Consider the following 23,360-nt stretch of genomic DNA (forward strand, 5'->3'; position numbering starts at 1 on the left):
ATCCCTGGAGAGAAAGTCACAGGTTGTGCCTGAAAGTCAGGATTTCCCCCCACCCCTGCATGCTTTATGTTGAATTTTATATAGCTGTCCACGTCAACCCCATGAATTTTGAGGCCCTCACATTCCCATCAACCCCTTTATGTGATAATCAATATCCCCTATTTTCCCCTCAACCACTGGCCTATTACATTGCCATGCCCACATCTTGCCATTGAAACCAAGGCAGTGCTGACTTGCAAAACTGTGCCTTTCATAGAATCCCTACATCACAGATTGTACCATTTGGCCCATCGAATCTGTACTGACCCTCTGAAGAGCATCCCACTCAGACCCAACCTCTCCCCCTAACTCCATATGGCTTTTACCATGGCTAACCCACCTAACCTGCACACTTCAGGGCAATTTAGCCAATCTAACTAACTTGCATATTTTTGGACTGTGGGAGGAAACTGAAGCATCCAGCAGAAACCCCATGCAGACATGGGAGAACATGCAAACTTCTTGCAGTCACCAAAGGCTGGAATTGAACCCTGGTCTCTGGCACTGTGAGGCAGCAGTGCTAACCACTTTGCCACCCTGCCACCAGTACTCCATACCCTCCCGGGCTATATCATATCCCATCCTTATATTTGGAGTTGATCCACTTCACAGTCGTTATCCCATCTGCATACCAGCATCCAGGCTCCAATTGTTTAACTTGTTTCCTATTTTCCCCAGCAGTGCATGGACTGACCCATGATAACTCCCCCCCCGCCGCCCTTGAAATTTATTGGCCAAACACCCAGGACTAACTGTGGCCCACCCTGACTGATTTATGAGGACAACTGAACTGAGGATGGTCCAACTCCATGATTCATATCTCTATAGGTTTCCAACTGCCTACCTGTAATCCAGAGAGTGGCTGGATTGCAGGACTGATTATGGCCTTAACCCTAGACTGGAATGACATAGCACCCAACTGACCACGGTCAATCCTGTGGACTGAGATTGGATATGCAGTTGTCTGAGGGACCCTTCACTTGAATAAGGACCATTCACCTTAGACTTTCAGACATGGCTATTTGGTTGAAGGTTCTATAGTTTGTTTGCCACGTAAACTGCCGATGGTGTGGCATTGCTGTAGCATGGTGCCATATAGCAACATCTTCACCCGTTTGATGATTCAGTGCTGGCAGTCATGACAAGCTGCCTAATCTTCTGTTTGTGCTAAGAAGCAAGGGAATGCTGAGTGCTGTGAGCCTGTAAATTATGAATGAAGCAACAATATGCTAAAAGGGAAAGCAGAGATGCTGTGAGCACCCCAAATAAGCGCAAAGTAAGTGAGTGCTAAGAAAATATGCTAAGAACCTGGATATGTATCCTGTGCTAAAATAGAAGATGGGTATGTGTGCCCACACACACAGTGACCTGGCAGGGCCACTGCAATGTAAAGTGTAGGTGAGCTCCAAGCTGCAGTATTGGAAGTTGCAGAAGTATCTTCTGAGTTAGTCTGAGATTAGCAATGTAGTAAAGCTGGTAATTTGCCAATATCAACTTCTGTGGACAAAGCATGGGGCAATCACGACACCATGCAGCTTGCTAAGAAATGTTGGTGAATGAAGATGAACATGAAGGCCCAGAGAAGCAACTGTTGAACTTTATTCATCAGATAACTGGTCAGATTTTCAAGTTGAGAATTAACATCATCTAGTTTGTCAGCGGTGCCTGCAAGAATCATGAACTACATATAAATGAGGTGAGGTTGGTAAATAAAGAGGTGCAAATGCATAAAAATGAGGTTTCTGCTTACTAGTGAGAATCTCAACTAGATGCTGAAACAGTAAGGTGAAAATCAGGCTTTTTCATTCTGTACATTGAGTATCTAATTTGTTCATTTTCGTCATAGTCTCCCAAATTTCTCACCATTGCATACACCGCTCATGGGCAGGGAACTTCCGCTGTACATTTGTAACTTTTCTCAGTTCTGATGAAAGATCACAGACCTGAAATAGTGGACAGAATCTTCTGATGGCCAGTTTGAATGCAGTATGGGCATTTAATTAGGTGGGGTATTGGCATATCTGAACACCACCATCTTCTTACCTTTACCAGAGTTAAATTGTAGTGGGAAAGACCCACTGTCAAACTTCACACCCCATTGCCAATTGAGGAACTTAAAAAGAAGCCAATCAAAGACCATTTAAGAGCCTCAATACACCATTGCTGGGAATAACATAGGTGCAGGCAGGTGTTTGTTATACAATGTGCAGCCAAATTGTCACTTTCAACAGTGGAGCAGGGTGTCCTTCAAAGGGAATCAGTACCTGATCAACAGACTAAACATCAAGATGTTGGAACTTGGGGAGTGCGGCTGAGAACTGACCCCTTGTCTTTACTACTGACACCCCGCTTTCTCACCCTGCAAACCACAGCCTCCTCACATTATTTACCTGTGTTGCCATTCAATCTTGGGTTTTCTTCCTGCAGCAGCCATAGTCTCCCTGCTATACTTGCTGAGCTGAGTGCAAAACCTGCCAGCCTTTGATTGGCTTGGAGCTGTCAGTAAGGAAAGTTTTTTCCTCTGGTTCTTGATTCCAGTGAATCGCCTGTTGGTGGCCTTGCCACTGCCCGATTGGCTTGTGGTTCAGCAGGCAGGTTTTCACCAGATCTGCAGCCAACAGGCGAGAACATCACACTACGGCAATATTCTGCTATTAATTCTGTTTCTGTCTCCACAGATGCTGCTAGACTTGCTAAGTAGTCCCAGAATTTTCTGTTTTTGTTTCAGATTTTCAGTAACTGCAGTATTTTTCTTTTTTGAGTTGCAGTCTTTTTTCATGTCACGCACAGAGTGATGAATACTTGGAATGGAATTCTATGTAGAGTGATGGAAGGAAACACTTGGCGTAATTTAAAAAACAATTAGGTACAGCCAATTAGTGTTGAAAAAGCAGGTGACATGGACTATGGCAAGATGTGTGGCAGAGTTGGGTGATAAATACAGCGAGGTCTGTTTTGAAGTTGAGATCATCCTTCTCCATCTTCTATACTTTTCACAAGTGGAGAGGTTCTTGTTATGCAGTGGTGAGTTGCCAATTGACAGTCATTACTGCTTGTTAAATGTCTGGCCAATATCACAACCAGCCTCATTAATCTTCAGACCTCCATTTCAATAAATTCACCAAACAAGATAGACATTGGGAAAATGTGACAAGGAAACCAGAGTGAGCGCCTGGCAGATTCAGCTTATCGGTTGCTCCAAATAGAGTCCATGTTGGAAACCTGGCACCATGGTCTCAGGGCATGTTCCATGGGTACTGCCAAATGCACCCCAGGTTTACAGAGTTGGCATCCAACATGTACCAGCCTCATTTCCAATTCATCTCTTCCTTAGCACTTCAGTGCAGTGCTGCACCGGTAACTATCATTGTAATGCTGCAACAAGATCAGTGTCTGCACCCAGCTCGTGGGCTGGACCAGGCTGCATCTCTTCACTAGCTGTCGTTCATTTTGAGTCTACCTAATGCTCACAGCATTGATGCCTTTCATTGCTTTCCCTTGCTCTTTTTGTGCATGTTTTCTCTCAGCCAGAGATACAAAGCTTATATTACTGTTTTGCTTTGCCATTTAGTGCAGACACAAAGCCTGGAAGTTTGTCACAGTTGTCAGCAGGTCTCAGTCAAGACAATGAAGAAAGCCTTTGCTTAGGGGTTCTAGCACATTAAGTCAAGGGCAGTCCGATGCAAATCCAGGGTATGGTAGGGGTGGTCAGAAGTCAGATCCTCTCCTAATGAGGGGTGAGGAGCTGAATAATGGCAGCCTTGACTTGGCTCTTTATGCCCCACCATGGGCTGTTTTCCTCCTGAAATGAGAAAGAGGCAGAGATTAAGCAGATCAAAGTAGGTGGCAAAACTAAAAACCCAAAGAATTGTGGATGCTGTAAATCAGGAACAAAAACAAAGTTGCTGGAAAAGTTCAGCAGGTTCCAGCAACTTTGTTTTTGTTGTAGGTGGCAAAACTGTTGATTTTGGTGCAAATGTGGATGTGTCCCAAGCAAATGAGCAGGCAGTGCAGAGGACATACAGGTTTAGTGGTGTCGGGGTTTGGTCTGAGAGCAAATAGAGGAAGATGTTGCAGGCAGTTGTGAGAGTGGTAGAATATGAGCCTTGGTGGGAGATGAGTACAATGGAGAAATAGAGTGAATGTGAGATGTCAGAGAGGAGATGTTAGAGCTTAGACCAGCAGAGTGAAGAAGGACATCAATCTTCTTCCTACGCTGCTGGAAATTCCTCCAGGCAGTTGAGACTGCTTTACTTTGGGTAGCCTCCTCGGGCCAACACCACCATGGGGGTCTGGTGTTGTAGGGTCCATTGCTGGTCATGGGGGTTGAGGAAGACATTCCTGGGCACCACCCCATCCAACAGGACCTCCAGCACCCTGCTTACAAAGTAGGGCACTGAATTCCATCTGCCTGCCATGTCCAGGACAAATATCAGGAACGATGCATGGCAGCTTCAGACTGACCATGTTTGTCTGGGTGTACAATGGGCTTTTAAAGATTGTGTGGATGCAAAAGTGGCCAGCAAATTCCAGGACGTTGGCTGAGTAGCAAGTTGTTCCAGGAACAGCGTGTAGCAAGATGGGGCAGAAATCAGACGCATAAGTAATTAATGAGGCAAGTTTGGTGAGGTAGGGCAAGAAATCCTGCTCGGCCTCTTGGCGAGAAACCCTCCAAAACACTTAATGCCACTCAGACTTGGTCAAAAAAAATGTTAAGATTTAGCCTGATGTTTTTATATTGTGAACTGGAAGATTTATTCCTAATATGTTGCTGGTGTTAACTTCTATTGAGCAGTGCACTCAAAAGGGAGTCCTGAAGGTTTAAAGATTGTCAACTAAATATAAAATGTACTTATTATGGTATCCTCAAGAAAGTATTGCTGTTAATTTACTCATGCAAAGAGATTTATTAATCTACTTATTCTTTTACCAAAGTGAAGAAATCTTGGAGCTGCAAAATGAAGTGTCAAAACTCAAGCAAACGCTAGAGGAAAATCTTTCCAAGTTGTCTAATGTACGTTCATCACAGGAACAAAAATATAGGACCAGATCGTACCATAGTAAGAACTTTTCATCTACAAGGTAAAATTATTAATAATATTAGAATGCATTTATGACAATGTTTGTCTGTTTATTAAGTTTCTAGACTGAAAATCTTAATGGATAGTAACGGTTTTGTATCAACAATGTCTGCAGATGAATTCTTTGATTATGGAATTAATTCTCTTCATATTAAGTTTTTTTTATGCTTATTTTACATTTAACATATTTTCTTTCAAACAACAAATGTGAGGAGGATGTTAATTTAACTACCAATATCTTAAACAGCCTTAAAAGAAGACCCTGTAGTTGGTTAAGAGGAGATGAAGATGTTTCAGATCGAAAACTAAGTGAGTGTTTTAAATTCTTACATGTCATCTTACGCCCTTGTAGATTTGCCATAGAAGTTGTACATTTTCTAACATAAACTACTTGAACTATATGTTTTGCAAACATGTCTAATTTCATGATTCATATGTTTTAGGATTATAACTTTTAATTTGGAGATTGAAGGCTTTTAAAAGTAAGATAATGTAGTACCCGGTGGGAAGCTGGTAAACCAACCTAAAATGATTATAATCCAAAGGGTGACCTATGTTTCTGTAATAAGGTCAGAGTTAGAAGTGGGAAATGTTTAAACAACGGTGGCCCTTTTCTGATTCCTAGTGAAGACTGGCTGTCTTCAGATGTCTTCATGAGTGGTTCATGTTGGACACAGAATCAAATATATATTTTGGAAGGTGAATTTACTTAATTGAAATCTTTATCTGGCATATCTCCTGCCATAGGGTTAGGTTGCAGGGGAAGACATGCAGGGTAATGCTGGAGCTGGGACAGCTTGGAAACATGCTAAGAGAGAAAGCTGCTAGCAGCTGATGCTAGGAAGCAATTGAGACCTGCATGTAGCAAAGGGCATTTGGAGGAAAGGGTGATTTCTGATTTTGAAGTCAATGAGAAAGAAAGCACTGAGGCCCAGTGTTGAGTTTGCCCCCTGTTACCCATTGATTCCAGTTTTTCAAGGGTCTCTTGATGGTTCACTTGGTCAAATGAGGCCTTGATGTCAAGAGCTTCATTTTCACCTCTGCTTTGGAATTTGGCTCCTTTGTCCCTGTTTGAATCAAAGCTATATTGAGGTCAGGAGTGGAGTAGCCCTGGCAGAACCCAAATTGGCCGTCAGTAAGCAGTTTATTGCTGAGCAGGTGCTGCTTGATAGCATTGTTGATGACACTTTCCATCACTTTACTGATGATTGAGAGGAGACTGATGGTGCAGTAATTGACCAGGTTGGATTTGACTTGCTTTTTGTGGACAGGACATACCTGGGAAATTTTCCATATTGTCGGATAGACGCCAGTGTTGTTACAGTAATAACTCACTTTGTACTGCAAAGGACACTTTTTAAAAATTACGGCAGCATTTTTCCCCACCTTAGAGACAAGTAAAGAGAGATATAATTAGGCAAGTTGTCCCTGGACAGATACTTGTCATCTTCTCACCACCTCGTCAGTTAATTTTTGCACGAGAAGATTCACTGGGACTTTCTCAACATGCCACCAGTGAAGGCTCCTAAGTTATCAGTCAGTTGTCACATCGCCATTTGGGGGCCTCAGTCTGCAATCTCACTAATAACCTGCCTTCCCAGTAGGCAAGAAAGGTGGCTAGATTCCTGACTGAGGAACCACAGTGATCTGTTGGATTAAGGGTGTGGTATCCAAATGCCCCAATGTGGGGAAAATTGGAGGGACAATGTGGTAGCCACTGAAACCCACCCACTCCCTTGCCTTTGACCTTTCCAACTCACTTCCCCTGTGAGCCCCATCTGTGAGAAGCAAAAGAAAAACCACCTTCTTGCCTTTGGATCCCTTAAGGAGTAGGCCATGACACATGATCTTTAGGAACCGGAAGCTGCTGGCCTCTGATTAGAGCACAATCAGTCATGTTTTGTCAGAGATCGGTATCAAGTTAGTTGACATTCAACATTACTGCCCTCATGCCTTGTCTGAAAATGGGAAAATCATGCTTGTGGAGTACAAAATACTTTATGAAGCAGTTCTGTTCTAAGGAACTGGAATTGGTGGCATAAGCATATACTAGAGTTAAACATTTTAAAATATTTGCTGCATTTCAGAAGTGGTTGGGTGACGTAAGCAACATCAGCTAACTCAAAAGATTTGGTTTACCAGTTGACTTAAATTAAAACTGCCCATGTGAACTCTCAAATCAGGAAGTGATCACTGTCACATTTTTTGGGTCTACAAACATTGACTAAAGTTATCAGAAAAATTCTTTCTCAGTTGTAAAAATAAAAGATTCTGCAAGTTTGTCTTTTATCAGTTACAAATGAGGATTTCTTTTCCTTCCCAGCTTTACATTGTGGAGCCTCTATATTTTTATAAAGGAAGCAGACAAGAAATAGGGGAAAGAAGAAATAACATGGTACAAAGCTACAACAAATAAGAAGGCCTCCAATTAGGAATTATTCTTCCAACGATGTACAGATCATACCATTCCCTATAGTAAAGACCTCAAATATCTGTATCACTTCTGATTCCTCCAGAACCCTTACATATTGAAACTTTTCCAGTACAAAATCTTTTTCAGAACTATATTCTTTTTTAAGATGAATTTCTCTGAGCAGCTAAGTAGAACTAAGTAAATGATGCCTTGGGTGAGAATGTAGCTCATTGGATAGATATGGAAAACAATTTTCATTCTCTCATTCTCTTTCCTTCTGTTCTCTTCCACCTGAATGGCATCTCACTTTGTTATCTAAAGGCAAAGAAAATGAAACAGACATAAGTTATACAATCACCGTGGTAATTCCTCTTTAACTTGTATTGCTGTCTAATCATGTTTTCAGCTAGTTTTGCACTGCCAAAACATTGCATAAATGGTACAGATAAATCTGCACTTACCTTTGGCTCTCCTACATCTTCCACAACCTGTTAGGCAGCATACCTTGCTAGCAGCACCAGAATTTCTACTTCATGAGGTAACTTATTGTTTAACTCTTGGTTTGATTTTCCCAATGGAAATTTCTACCTTTTCCGATGAGGGACACACACACAAGAATTTGCAAGATATCAGGCTTGCAGTTCACAATTCAGAAATGATTCTGCTTGAGCCATCATATTCACGATTTCACCAATGTAACCTACTACTGACTGTATAGAAATAACACTATATACCTCTCAATAATGGCAACTTCAAAGTTATTTTCTATAATTCTCAATAGTTTCATTATAGATGAGTAATTTATTTTAGTAATTTGTCTTATTACAGACAACCGAATGGAAGATCTACTTTTTTCTGACACACAAAAATCTGTATATGCAAAACAAGGTTTCTTAGAAAAAACAAGAACAGCTCATCATAGACAAAGTTACTCAGAAGGTCACAAATCAAACAGGACTTGGTTAAAAGGTTCACATAAAGGTAATACTTAATTATAAACTACTAATAGTGAGCCTTCATTTGCAAATAGAAACAAAAGATAATAACACCAATTTGTAAAATATTCGATTTTAATGTTAAGGTATATTTAGTATGTAGAGAAAAAGTGTTATTTTGGTGACTATTTGTGGCGAAGCAATTAATTGAGGATCTGAGCCATTCCACTGAATAGATATTTAAGAAAACTCCACTTAGTTGATAAATGGAAAAAAAGGCATTTTGTAAATGAACTGGAGATTTATGGATTAATTAAAATATTCTGGCCAAGTATTATTCAAAAATAAGCCATCAAGAAGGCGACTATTCCAAAAACTTGTCTTACTGCTGCATGTGGGTTGTTGCTGGCATAGAATTATTGTTGCATTTGCCTACATAGTAATATTTCTATCCCTGTAATCTCCTCCAACCCCATCATCTGCAGAGCTCCATCACTGGTAGTCACGCTTTCAGCTGCCAAGGCCTTCAACTCAAGAATTCCCTCCCTAGTTATGCACAACTTTCTACCTCACTTTCCTGATTTTGATGCTCCTGAAAACCTCTTTCTTCAACCAAACTTTTGGTGATCTATTCTAAAATCTCTTTAAATGTGACAATATCAAATTTTGTCTGATAATGTTCCTGTGAAACACTTTGGAATATTTTATTTTGTTTAAAGCACTATCTAAATATAAGTTATTGTTGCTGAGCTGGGGAGGGAATTCCGGAGTTTTAGACTGGAGAGATGGTGTGGCTGGCAATGGTGGAGCAATTAAAATTTGGAATATGCAAGATACCAGATTGGAGCAAACAATCATAAGGGATGCAAGGCTGGCGGAGATTACAGAGACAGAAAAGGGTGAGAGCCTGGTAGGATTTAGAAGAGTGAGAATTTCAAACTTGAGTCATTGCTTGACTCAGAGACACTATTCATCAGTGAGCACAGGAATAATAGCTGAGTGAGACTTTTGGGATTAATACAAGGGCAGCAAAGTTCTGTAGGCATAACTGACAAAATATGGTTGATCATTTAATGTAGAAATTCAATTGTTTTATGAAATAAAAAGAATTTCATTTCAGACAACTTTCAAAAAAGTGTATTTTGTGACTGTAATTATGTGGATGAGTCAGCCTGAAGCTTAATCTAAGGAGATGGATCCTTTTTGTTTAACATATTCAAGAGAATGGTAAAGCAGGAATAGATTATTTTCTACTGAATTCTGTAATTTACCTTGACCTAGATTGCTTAACTCGTAGGTTGTATGTGCTGCATTGCCAGTAACAAAACATCTTGTTCACTTCCTGGATCTAATTATTGATTTTCTAGATAACACGCAGGTAAAAACATACTTTGGCTCATAGAGGACATTGATCTGAAGAGAGAGTTAGGATATGCTGAATCCAAGTAAAATATGTAACCTAAAAGTGCAATATAACAGGGCAATGTATCCTGCTAGGAAAACATTTTTTATTGTGTTGTGATTAATAAATTACACCTAAAAATCAATACAGAAAATATTTATGATATCAAGTTTTCTGCACATATATCGAACAAATATTATAAAAAAAAGGTGAAATTTTGTGCCATCATAGAATGTCAAAACTACAATGTAGAATATTTGTCCTTTCAACTAATAATGTCAGAGTAGAGCTTCTTATACTGTACCTCAACATTGTGCTTTAACATTAAGCTTAGAAAAACACACACCCACTGCCATCAGACATATTTATGTAGTACTTCTATTACCAAGTTGTCCAACCTCTTGGAAAATTTGAAAATATAACACCATTTGGTGTTGAATGTAAATACATAAAGTTGCCATAGTCCTAATAGAGACAACTGGTGGTGGTTTAACCTCAGACTCACTATGCCTCAGGCAAGGGAGTGGTTGAGAAGGAGTGTCCTTTATGATAACCTCATCCAGTGTGGGAATTCAATTCATACCTTTGGCATTACTGTACACCATAAACCAGCCATTCAGTCAACTGAGTGAACCTAATTGTAAATAGTTGAAAAATAGCTTAAAACTGCTCAAATTCAGTTCATTTGGAACATTTCTAGCTGGCAGACAAATGGAATTCCATCCTATCAGAACTAGATATGGACTCAGTTTTTGAAAGATGAAAACACAATGTTGCAATCTATTGAAACATTTTACAGCACATTTTCAGATGGCATGATTATTAATATTTTGTTTAACAAAGTGCATTATTCATTTTTCTTGTATCAACAGGCTTATACTCATCAACAAATGGACTGAATTTGCATAGACAGAGAATGAATAGTTGCTTTTTGTGCAGTAAGAAAACACCTCATAGTGAGTACAAGGAAAAATAATCTTTCTAATAAATGAGCACTATAGATAAGGATGTGATGAGTTGCAACTCTGTGACTATTTAGTAGCAGAAGTGACTGAATTGCTTTTTAACAAATAAAATGAATTTGAGGAGCAATCATGTCAGCTGATTCTTGAAACATTTAGTTTAATTTGTATTAATCACATTGTGAATATTTACTAATTCCTTGGATATGTACTTTCCTTTAATAAAATGTTTTACCAAATGGCCCTTCCACTCTGAGTCTGCTTGAAATATGGAGTTTTTGCCTCTACCAGGGGCAGGAATAATGACAGGTATGCAGCGAATTTTGTGCTGCTGGCCTACATATCAGCCCCTTGTCTCCATCCTGTCCCCAGGCCATTTTACTTGAGCCAGCCTTGTTAATGGAATTTCAAAATCAATTGCTAAAGGCCACCTGGATTTTCCAGTCACCTCCAAGTTCCCACAGTGGTACGAAAGAGCCAGTTTCCTGGAGGTCACCTCCTCACAGCAGACTGGTGGGCAAGCACCCCAAGTTGACTCGTCATGTCTGCCTGTGTTCAGTTACAGCTGCAAGCCACTCTGTGGAGAGGATCCCCCCTCACTGCGGTAATTGACTGCAAAGACCATCTTTATTTTAGATTTATAAGGGTTGGTGAGACAGGGTAGTCCATTTTGAGATGTCCTGTCCCTCATCCACTTGAAAGGGTATCTTGTTGTTGCTGTAAGCATTTACTCTGTATTATGAAGCTGAGGGAGGAGGGGGAGCTCAGAAAAGCAAAAAAAGTAAAATTATTTCAATCTCGTCTACTATATCAGCACCTCATATTTGTAGCTGTCTTTACATTGGTGAAACCAAATGCAAACTGAGTGACTGCTTTGCGAAACACCTCCACACTGTCCATAGGAATGACACAACTTTCCTCTTGCCTACCGTTTCAATAAATCACCTTGCTCTGATGCAAACATTTCTGTCCTGGGCCTACTACAGCATTCTATTGAAGCTCAATGCAAGCTAGAGGAAAACACCTCATTTTCTGCTTGGCACGTTACAGCCTCTGGGACTCACTATTGAATTCCACAACTTCAGAGTGTAAGAACAAGTTTCCAATAAATTTTGGTATCTTCCATTTACTCAAGACGATGATCAGATCATGGTCTTCAGTGGGAGTGCGAAGTAAGCAATAATAAATATAAAACAGCTCCTTTTACAATCCCCCATTGAAATCAATAGGGATCAAGCAGGATGTAAAACCGGTTGTAGATCTATTATCATCTTGTTTTCTATTACCATCCAAGATGACTTTCATCACACCAGTCGGACATCAACATCTGTATGGTTAGTGTTAAGTAAAAGGAAAGAGAACTATGCATTTTTTTTCAGTGTGCGATATGTGCCACCAACATAGAATAAATTAATGAAGGGGTTTTTTTGACAGTTAAAGGAGATGTGGAGGTATAATAAAACAATAACATATTTAGATGGTTTAACTATTCTAAGAAAAACTCTGATAAAAGTAATATATGTGGCCAATATTGGGAATTATGTTTAGAAAACATTCAGTCAGCTCCCTAGATCAGAAATTTTCCAGTCCACAGGAAAAAAAGCCTGACTCGATATATTCCTGGAAAAAGGAAATGGATTTATGACCCCCTGAGATGCCAGGTAGAGCCTCAATCGACTCTTATCTCAAAGATAGTACCTCCAGTAGGATTCCCTTGATGCTGTATTGAAGTATCAGCTTAGATGTACTGTAGTGGAATCATGACTGGACCATCAATTAAAAATTTTCATAGTGAGAATGAGAAAAGTGGTTGGAAGACATTTCTTTATTATTACAGCATGAATGTTTTGCCACAGAGTTGTAATTAAAGCAGAGATTGTTGCATCTTTAAAGAGGAGAGAAGACAGATATAACAGTCTGAATTAGTTTTGAATCATTCTCGTAAAGCATGGGCACATTGGGCCAAATAGTTTTTTTTTTCCTCGATCCTAAATGTTTATGGTTCTTTCACTGATTGCATTAATGTCATTTGTCTTTCTTAAATAACATACAGATTCAAAATAATTGGCTGTCATATATGTAACTGAACAATTACAGTTAATATTTAGCCAAATTTAACTTTAATCCACCCTTCTGTCTGCAATTCAAGCTGTCTTTGAAACATTTATAATGAATTCAGTTGAGTCTGTGATATTTTTTAAGCTGTAGTTGGTTTAAATCCCTGTGTATTGTGACTAGATTTAAAAGGACATTATTTTTAATCATTCAGAGGATGTGGGCATCACTGGCTGGGCAAGTATATTTTGACCATCCCTAAATGTCCTTGAGAAAGTGACATTGAACTGTCTTCTTGCTGCAGTCCACTTGGTACAGGCACTCTCACAATGCTGTTAGGATGGGAGTTCCAAGATTTTGACCCAGCAATGCTGAGGGAATAGTAGTACATTTCCAAGTCAGGATGGTGTATCTCTTGGAGGGCAACTTATAGCTGGTAATATTACCAAGAATCTGTTGCCCTTGTCCTTCTAGATGGTAGTAGTCATGAGTTTGGAAGGTATTGTCTCAGGAGTTTTGGTGAATTTCTGTAGTGCATCTTGTAGGTGGTACACACTGCTACTACTCAACGTCTGTAGTTGGGGGTGGATGTTTGTGGAAGTGATACCAATCAAGTGACTGTTTTCTCCTAGATGGTGTCAAGCTTCCTGAGCGTTGTTAGGGGGTCATAAATCCATTTCCTTTTTCCAGGAATATATCAAGTCAGGGTTCTTTTCCTGTGGACTGGAAAATTTCTATCTAGGGAGCTGACTGAATGTTTTCTAAACATAATTCCCAATATTGGCCACATATATTACTTTTATCTGAGTTTTTCTTAGAATAGTTAAACCATCTAAATATGTTATTGTTTTATTATTGTTGTTGGAGCTGTATTTATCCAGGTAAGAGGAAGGGTTCCGTCACACTTATGCCTTGTAAATGGTGGACAGGCTTGTTGAACTCAGGAAGTCAGTTACACACTTCTGAATTCCTAGCTTCTGACCTGGTCTTGTAGCCACATTATTTATATGACTAGTCCAGGTCAGTTTCTGGTCAATGGAAACCTGCAGGATATTGATAGTAAAATATTCAGCAATAGTAATGTAATTGAATGTGAAGAGTAATGGTTAACTTCTATTTTGTTGGAGTTGGTCATCGCCTGACACTTGTGTGGTGTGAATATTACTCCCCTCTTATCAGCCTAAGCTTAGTTATGGTCTAGGTCTTGCTGTATTTGGACAAAGAATGCTTCATTATCTGAAGAATAGCAAATGGTGCTGAACATTGTGCAATCATTGGCGAACATCGATACTTCTCACTTTATGACAGAAGGAAGGTAATAGATGAAACAGCTGAAAATTGCTGGGTATAGGACACTACTTTGAGGATCTCCTCCAGAAATGTTCTGGAGCTGAGATGAGTGGCCTCCAATGACTACAACCATCTTCTTTTGTGCTACTCATGACTCCAATTCACCAAGTCAAATATAAAATGTTATAATTTCAATACACTGACATGCACAGAATGTTTTATTTTAGAAAAACTAGTTAAAACATAGAATCCAGGTTTGAAGATGCTTTTCTGTATGAAGATGCATTTCCCCAAACTTGATTAAATCAATTGTGTAAGAACAAAAATAATTTGCAAATGTTGGAAATCAAACTAAAAGAACTAATTAAAAAATACACCTCACACTAGCCACAGAAACTCTCTCTATAGTAACCTGCAAGGCAGTTTCCTTTTTTTAGAAGCTTACAATTTCTTTTAGTTCTTTTTACAGATGCAGAGTATGTTCAGCATTTAAAAATTCCATATTTGACAGTGTAGCTGCTAGTTATCAGGTTATTTGCTCAGTTTGAGTTCAGAAGGCTTTGTATGTCAAAATATTATCCATAATTAATTTACACACCATATGATTGAGAGACAAACTAAAATGTCAGAACCATAATTGCACAGTGATGTGACAGTCTGATGAGTTCAGTAAAAAGTTAATATATTAATATAAAGGTAGTGTTAATGCCTCTTTGCACAATAATGATCAGAAATCCAAAAATGAGTCAAAGTAAATCTTAAAAGCTGATTTACATATACATCACCATAGGCCTCCTTTGTGGATCCATGAATTACATTTATACACTTTTGTCATTCAGAAGCAATGAATATCAGGGACCAGATTTTCCTGTCCCAATTGTTACGACGGGGAATGGCCAAACCATTCTGATAATTAAACTAAAACAGAAGCCCCGATCTATTATGACAGGAGTCGGGGTTCCACTCTAATAATTACCCCCGAAACTCCCAGTGAAGCTCGTCTTTCCCTTCATAATTTATTTTAAAAAGCAGTTAAAAGAATGAAAATCACTGATCTCCACTTTACAAGTATCAAGAAACAATTTATTTATTTAACCCAACAATGAACAACAGACTACTAACTACTCCCTATCTGGTCTAAATTCTACTGGAATGCTGTTTAAATAAAGACAAGTCCCATTAATATAAACCGAGTTAATAAGAAGCAATAAATTATAACATTTTTCCAAGTTCACATAGACTGTCTTCTGGAATATTTTGTTATCTCTGCTCTCTTCACAAATGCCTTTCTTCTGTTAATTCTGCTGTCAGGGATGTTTTATCTCTCTAATTTCTTCAAGAGGACTTTGAGCTAAATACTTTGAGCTATTTAATTAGATGGGCTTTCTCTGAGAGCTGAATGGTGCTAAGTCTGGCAGGTGGTGGATGACTCTCTCTTTAAGATGGCAGTTGGCTCTCCCCGATTTTCCAAATGCCCTCGTCTTATATACCCATAATGACATAATCAAATTCTTATAATATGATTAGTTTCAGGTTGTCAAAATTCTGGTGTTTTGTCTGCCGCCTGTAAGGCTTCTTTGATAATACAGTGTGGAACTGGAGGAACACAGCAGGCCAGGCAGCATCAGAGAAGCAGTAAAGTTGATGTTTTTCTGAAATTTTCTGAAGAAGGGTCCCGACCTGAAACTTCAACTTTCCTGCTCCTCTGAAGCTGCCTGGCCTCCACTGTATTGTCTCTGACTCCAGCATCTGCAGTTCTTGCTATCTCTGAGGCTTTTTTGATACACTTGTTTCACTTTTTGAGGCTCTCTGTACTGGCAACTTCAACTGCTGCTCACAGACATACATTTTTTCTTAATTTTCTAAGTACAGACAAAGTGCAAATCTCTTAAAGGAACCACACGTTTTAGCTTTCTGCCTTCCACTTCACAATTACTCTACCCAACTTTGTAACACAATTAAGAAATTTTGATTTTCCTGAGGATGGTGGGATGGGTAAGAGCAAGGGGGTGTGTTAGCAAATTGAAGTCACCTTCTACCTGCATCAATTGGATAGCGTGAAGTCATCAGGAAAGCTCATTAAGAGTTCATCAACTGACCTCATGGGGTAATCATAGGGGCAAGTAGCTGTAAGGAGCTCTCTAAAGTTAACCAGCTGCAACCTGACAGCAACAGGGGTTGCTGCGCTGAAACGGTTTTAGTTAAAGCAAAAACATGAGCATTTAGACAAAAACTTACCAAACGGCAATAAAATGTCTTATCCAGCCTTTCCCTAACCCAACCCATGTTTCAGCTCTCTATTTGTCCTGATCAATTTGAAAATTAGGATCCTCTCGCCACGCACAGATGACACCCACATCTGGGCCAGAATGTGGTCACCTCCCTGCTGTTCTGCAGCCACTTTAATCACCACCACCACACTTCAAAATCCCTACCCAACACTAGTCATTCACTGGCAGAAGACCCATATCTGGGACGTTCAGGCTATGCACCTGTGAAAAGCATGCTTCACACCATGTTGGAAACAGAGCTGTGTTCACAACCTGGAATTGAATATGTGACCTGATTTCTGCCTCCAGAGGAAAATCCAATCAACAAATAAATAAATATTCTGCAGTCAATTTAGATTCAGACAAATTAAAATTAGAGTTATAGCATATTATATATTAGGACTATTCAAAAAGATAACCAGAGATCGCTTCTATTAATTCTGTCGGGTTTGTTTCTCACTATGCAGAAATCTTTTCTGAGGGATCATCAGGATCAACTAGACGTGGGCTCATTTCCAGCCTTGGAATTTCAGCTACTGCAACAAATAAATGGTCTGAAATGTTAGTATCTATTTCACCATTAAAGTGAGTGTTATCAGATGGTACATAAAAAACATAATTAATTTTATTTTCATAAATGCATTTCATTTTGAAATTCAAATTTAGATCGAAGAACTAACAAAATGTTTTGAATTCTGATAGGTCAATTGTATTTCTTTATCACATTTCAAACTTTATTTTCCTTCATAAGCAAACTTTTCTCCCATACTGTAGTAAGTCTTATGATTGGAATTTTATTTCTTGTAGGTATGACACCATTGAGTATCCACCAATATCGAATGGCTCCAGGATTTACTATTCACCTACATGTGAAGTAGACAAAATAGAATCACCAGTTTTACCCAATCAATTTTATAGTACCAGGTCATTATTGCGAGGTAACATTGGTAAAAGCAACAATAATGCACAGGTGAGCACCTAACTGAACTGGAATGAAAGATGAGATACGGAAGTGCCTTGTAATTAATTATTTTCACCTACTCATCATCTGAGATATAAAATTAACAATTGATCTAGCATCCACTGCCAAAGAGGAGCAGGAAGACTGCAATAATCAGCAGCATGTATTCATGAAAAGTCTAAGGCAATAGGACATTTAACTGAAGAATGAGATATGTTCGAAGGATTAACTCTGTGGCACTAACTGGAAGAATATCTTCAGTTGGGAGAAAGGCTGGGTATAGATGGTTAATAAAATCAACAGGGTTTAAAATAATTTAAATGATTAGAATCCAAATTATTAACTTTGTAATTAGCAATGAAATATTGCCAATAAATAATAATTCACTTTACTTAATCTCTTAGGCAAATATTGTAGGGGCTCAGGTCAGTGCTGTAGACACATGGGTTTAAATCTCATCAGAGCGAATGATGAAATTTAAATTCAATTAGTAAATCTGGAATGTAAAGCTGGTCTCAGTGTTGCTTACCATGACAGCAATTGTTTTAAAAATCCATCTTGTTCACTAATTCCCTTTTAAGAAAGAAAATCTACTACCCCCTACCTGGTCTGGCGCACATGTGACTCCAGACCCACAGCGATGTGGTTTACTCTTAGGCAGTGTTTGCTGACACCAGCAACTGTAGACAACTATGCATGTATGGATCCAAGCACCAATGTCATCACATACATTTTATATGACAAGGAGAGCCAGGACCCAGGATGGGGTGTCGCAAGGATGACCCAGCAGCCAGGCAGGCCTCTTCCCATCTGTTTCCCTTCTGCATTCCCCTCAGCTGTAGCCCCGACACCAAACTCCACCCCCACCCCAGTTTTCTCCCTGCCTCCCTCTCTCTCTTCCTGAGTCTTTCCAGTCTCTCCCACAACCCCGTCCTGATCTCTTGCCTGCACCCTCCCAATCTTCTCCCCCACCAATCTCTTCCCTCCCTTCCCCTACTCAGGCTTAGGTTCCCCCTGTCCCCACCTGTCCATTCCTACCCACCACCAAAAACACCCTGAAATCTGGTGCATGCATAATTTAAAGCAGCACATAGCAAGCATATGTCAGTGTCAGCAAATGCAACCTTGCTCTTAACTGCCCTATGAAAATGGCATAGCAACGCTCAGTTCAAGGGCAATTAGAGATGTGCAACTAATGTGGCCTTGCCAGCGATGGCCATAATCCATGAAAGAATGAAAATGCTTCAAAAATCCAACTCAAAGTAATGATATATTTGCCTACACCAAATCAATTAGGATGGTCAAACATGGTCCTACACTAAAGCAATCAGAAAGCTTTAGCATAAGACAAAGAATCCTATTGGAGATACGAACAAAAAGAAATACGCGGTTACCTAGTATACAAACATTTCCAGGTGTTCCATCAACTATGTTTTGGTGTCTGCACTGAGGAGACATATTGCTTTTACTCATAAACAATGTGCCTCTTGATGCCTTTCCACCTCATTCAGACTTTTATTGCTCTAACAATAATACCCTCTTCAAAAATACATCACCACATTCTTACCTATATAGAAATTCATTTTCCAATTATATACCTATTGCGTGATCATATTAATTGTCCAAATTTTGCTGTAATAATAACAGCAAGACCATCATTGTTCACTGTTATTACAGTAGTGGCAACATTTACAGTTAAATAAAGAAATCCAGAGGGAAAGTTAGAGATCTCTTACTCTTCCACAAGGAATGGTGTTGCAGTCCATGCACATAGACTTGGCGTTGAAATCACTGTAATGACATGAAATCTGGGTACTTGCCCACTAGTTCTGCACTAAACACAGCTGGAACGAATGGATGAGTGCATAACATAATCACTGCTGAACAACTGCCCTAAAAAAAAAGTTTACAAATAGCAGACTGGATGTTGTTGATTGCCAGCAAGTCCCATGCAGGGATCAAGAGTGGAAGATGACCCCTTTTAAGCAGTGAGATAATGCAGGTCACAGCCAACTAAAAGACCTTCATTGGAACCACCATACCATTAAGAATGGAAGCCTGCCCTCAAGACTTGCTTGCACAGTCACGGGTTTGCATCTCAGTAGCCTCAGCTATGCTAATTTGTGCAGCTCTCAACGCTGAGGCTTAAGTTCCGGGGGGAGGATGCCACGATGGTCAGACCTTCTTGATGCGCACTAATGTAGATTAAGGAGAATGGGTAAGAAAGGCTAGGCCATTGGTGTGGTAAAGGTATTGCAATTACTGATAATGCCATTGTTGCAAGGTAGTCATTGGCATCAGAAAAGGATTTAAGTGAAGAACTAACCACGTACTTTCATTCTCTGAAACAGCTCTTATATACCAAATATAATGCTTCATTTTTGTCATTCATCGCATGGGATTCAGGGAGAGCTAGCCAATTGGGTACAAAATTGGCTTCATAGTAGGAGACAGAGGGTTAATGTTTAATTTCACATTGGAGACCTGCAACCAACAGTTTTCCGCAAGGATTGGTGCCGGGTCCACTTTTGTTTGTCATTTATATAAACAATTTGGATGAGAATACAGGAGACATAGTTAGTAACTTTGCAAATGACATCAAAATTAGTGGTATAGTAGACAGTGAAGAAGATTATCTAAGAGTACAATAGGATCTTGATCAACTGGACCAATAGGTTGAGGAGTGGCAGCTGGAGTTTAATTTAGATAGATGCAAGGTGTTGCGTTTTGGTAAGACAGAGAGACCTACGGGTTCGGATACATAGTGCCCTGAAAGTGGCATCACAGGTAGACAAGATAGTGAAGAAGGCATTTGGCATACTTGCTTTCATTGGTCAGAGCACTGAGTACAGGACTTGGGACGTTATGTTACAGCTGTACAAGATGTCGGTAAGGCCACATTTGGAGTACCGATTAGAGTTCTGGTTGCCTTGCTATAGGAAGGATATTATTAAACTGGAAGGGGCGCAGGAAAGATTTACAAGACTGAAAGGTTTGAGTTATGAGGAAAGGGTGGATAGGCTGAGACTTTTTCCACTGGAATGTAGGAGGTGAGGCATGACCTTTGTTATGGTTTATAAAATTGTGAGAGGCATAAATAAGGTGAATAGCCAAAGTCTTTTCCCTAGGTTAGTGGAGTCCAAAACTAAAGGGCATAGGTTTAAGGTGACAGGGGAAAAGTTTTAAAACTGACTTGAGGGGCAAATTTTTCTCACAGAGGGTGGTGTATATATGCAATGAACTGCCACAGGAAATGGTAGAGGTAGGTACAATTACAACACTCAAAAAAGACATTTGGACAGGTACATGAATAGGAAATGTTTAGAAGGATATGGGCCAGATGAAGGAAATATATCAGTTTAGGAAACCTGGTCAGTATGACTCTGACTCCAGTGCTGCTCTTGCAAAGGGAGATTTTGAATAACTTCTAAAAAATCATGACGTCAAAGCAGTCCTAAAAGGGATTATATTTTTACCAATTGATTTTGTTTGTTTGAAGAATGAGATAGACTCTAACTAGAGAAATTCAAACTTGTCCTGCACATTAAGAAAATTGTTAAAATATTTTTAAATACAGTAATTAATTTTCAAAAGTAGAAATTACATACTGAGCATTGATTTGTAAAGTGTACCTAAATTTAGAAATATGATTATTTCAAACCATTCATTTGTACTTCCTATTTCTAAACCGGGAATGTTTTCTAAAAGCAGATTTTACATTTAAACACAACATTGGACAGAGCAATCGAGGCTGCGAACAGCATGAAGAAAACCACCAGGAGGATGATTAAGATCTTGTCTGCTGACTTGGCCAAAGCTGAGTACTATAAGTATTTGTATGATTTCTAATATTTTTCTGATACTGTAAATTAATCCAATTTAATGGGTGGTGTAATATTAAATATAATGTGTAAAGTGGAATATGAATTCAGTACTTTTTTCTCAAACAGTGCATTGATTTGTAATATTAAGAGCTAGAGTTAGATAGTTATTGCAGATTTTGGGCCCTAGCTCTAAACTCCTTATGTCTAGGACTTCATTGATCACTAGTAATTGGAAGTGATCATCAGATGAGATGTGAGGCACCACCTGCTTCACCAAGATGTTCAGTGACAAAGTTGTATTTGTGTCATTTACTCACTGACTTTTGATGTTCAGGTGACTCTTTATAATTTTTCAAGATTGGTTCAAGCAGATATTCAAGCAGACTACCAATTTGTGCCCTGGTTTGTGACATAACGTATATGTGCAAAGTACCCATTCATACAGAAAAAAATTGATTTTATTAGAAATACACAAATTTTGTCTCACCTATCATTAAAAAACACCAGCATTATAGCCAGTAAAGATGAAGACAACTCCAGCTATCACCGCTACCTTCCTTAGTTTGTAAAAAGCTCACCAATGATCTCTTCAACTCATGCTTCATCTCTCAACTGCTTTCCTCTCAAGGATTATCAAATATACAATTACCACATGACTCTCTGCCTCCCACTTTTAGCACATTTGTCCAAATAATTTGGTGGTGTTCAGATTTCTACCCATTCCATAGCTCAAAAGAGCAGTCGTGATTAATGATCCTGAGTAATTGTAATTAGAGAGTATATCTCTTCTTGCCATCCTCAACCTCTCTGCTTCACTCAGTCGATATGTATCTTTTTCCATCCTCGTTTTTCAGTGTATTACTATTGTAGCCACTTTAGTCCTTGCATCTCCTTCAATGGCTCCTCACATAGACACTTTGGGAGTGCAATTAAGATCAGTCTTCAGTGTTTTCTTATTCCTAATCTGTATCACTATCATCTACAATTCCATGATCACGAGGTTTGAAGAACTACAGTGTGAGGAACTTGTTTAATATTTAAAATAGCAAGAAGCCTTTTCAGACTCTTAGTTCCAAAATACTATTACGTGTAATAAATTTTATATAAAGAAATCAAACAAGATTATTTTAATATAGTATCTGAGATGTAAAAAATTAAAAGAATTTCAGGAAGAAGAAAATCATGCAAGGTTGTGTTAAAAGCTGCACTGAGATTCCTCACTTTATTCTATACTACAGTCCACATCCAGTGATTCTGTACACAGGCTAGAAGCACTGTTATAATCTCACTTGTGAATATAGTATATCTCCTTTGCATAAATATATCACTTGTTAAGTCTATTTGAAACAGCGATTACTTTGGCATGTTTATGTGTTCGCATGTTAATTCATGGAGATTACTATTTATTGTTTTTGGAGATTTCAAATTCATTTTGGAATAAACAACTTTACTTATAAACAGAATCTCATCCCTGATTCTTTTCTTCTTACCATATTGGTGATAACAGGTCATAAAACACAACCAAAAATAAGTAAGTACAATTAAAAGGGAGAGAACAGTTGAGGTTTGAATGGCTACCTTTGACATTTAACAAAGTGTGGTATTGAGGATTCCTACCTAGTGAAAGTTAAGTCTTTGGGAATCAAGGGAAAAATCTTTACTAGTTGGAATCAACCCTGGTATAAAGGAAAGTGGTTTTGGAGGCCAATTACTTCTACTGCAGGAAATCACTGCAGTAATATCCTAGGCCCAACCATCTTCAGCAATAGCTTTTCCTCCATCAGGAGGTCAGAACTGGGGATGCTTGCTGATGATTACATAGTGTTCAGTATCATTTACTCCTCAAATATTGAACCAATTCATTTCCATATGAACAAGACCTGGACAGCATTCAGATTTGGACTGAAAAATGACAAGTAACATCCATTCCATATAAATGCCAGGTAATGACCATCTCCAATAAGAGAGAATGTAAACAATTCCTTCTGCCACTCAATGGCTTTACCAACATTGAAATCCCCACTATCAACATTCTCAGGGTTACCACTGACCAGAAACTTAATTTAGCGAGCTTATAACTACTGTGGTCACAAAAGCAGATCAGAGGCTGGGAATTTCTGTCGCAAGT

The 23,360-nt window shown here is 39.0% G+C and overlaps 1 protein-coding gene across 2 annotated transcripts; it reads left to right on the plus strand.

Annotated features, from left to right (window-relative positions):
* Positions 1-2,958: 2,958 nt before the first annotated feature.
* Positions 2,959-22,395, plus strand: LOC109915492. Of its 2 annotated transcripts, XM_048602334.1 has the most exons (8): positions 2,959-3,063; positions 4,975-5,121; positions 5,368-5,429; positions 8,362-8,514; positions 10,743-10,826; positions 16,915-17,008; positions 17,255-17,417; positions 21,120-22,395. In XM_048602334.1, exons 1-8 carry the CDS (start codon positions 3,056-3,058, stop codon positions 21,255-21,257), a joined length of 849 nt encoding a protein of 282 aa, XP_048458291.1. In that variant the 5' UTR covers positions 2,959-3,055; the 3' UTR covers positions 21,258-22,395. The 2 variants fall into 2 exon arrangements, with proteins under 2 accessions (XP_048458291.1, XP_048458292.1); XM_048602335.1 differs by lacking the exon at positions 8,362-8,514.
* The last annotated feature ends 965 nt before the right edge of the window (positions 22,396-23,360 follow it).

Source organism: Rhincodon typus, chromosome 10, assembly GCF_021869965.1.
Source record: "Rhincodon typus isolate 14 chromosome 10, sRhiTyp1.1, whole genome shotgun sequence".
Taxonomy (NCBI): Eukaryota; Metazoa; Chordata; class Chondrichthyes; order Orectolobiformes; family Rhincodontidae; genus Rhincodon; species Rhincodon typus.

Bases quoted from the DNA above. Each gene is read 5' to 3' on its own strand.
- LOC109915492 (XM_048602334.1), top strand. The intron at 8,515-10,742 runs GTAATACTTAAT...TTGTATCAACAG, and splicing joins GTTAAAAGGTTCACATAAAG to GCTTATACTCATCAACAAAT. The intron at 17,418-21,119 runs GTGAGCACCTAA...TTCTAAAAGCAG, and splicing joins AAAGCAACAATAATGCACAG to ATTTTACATTTAAACACAAC.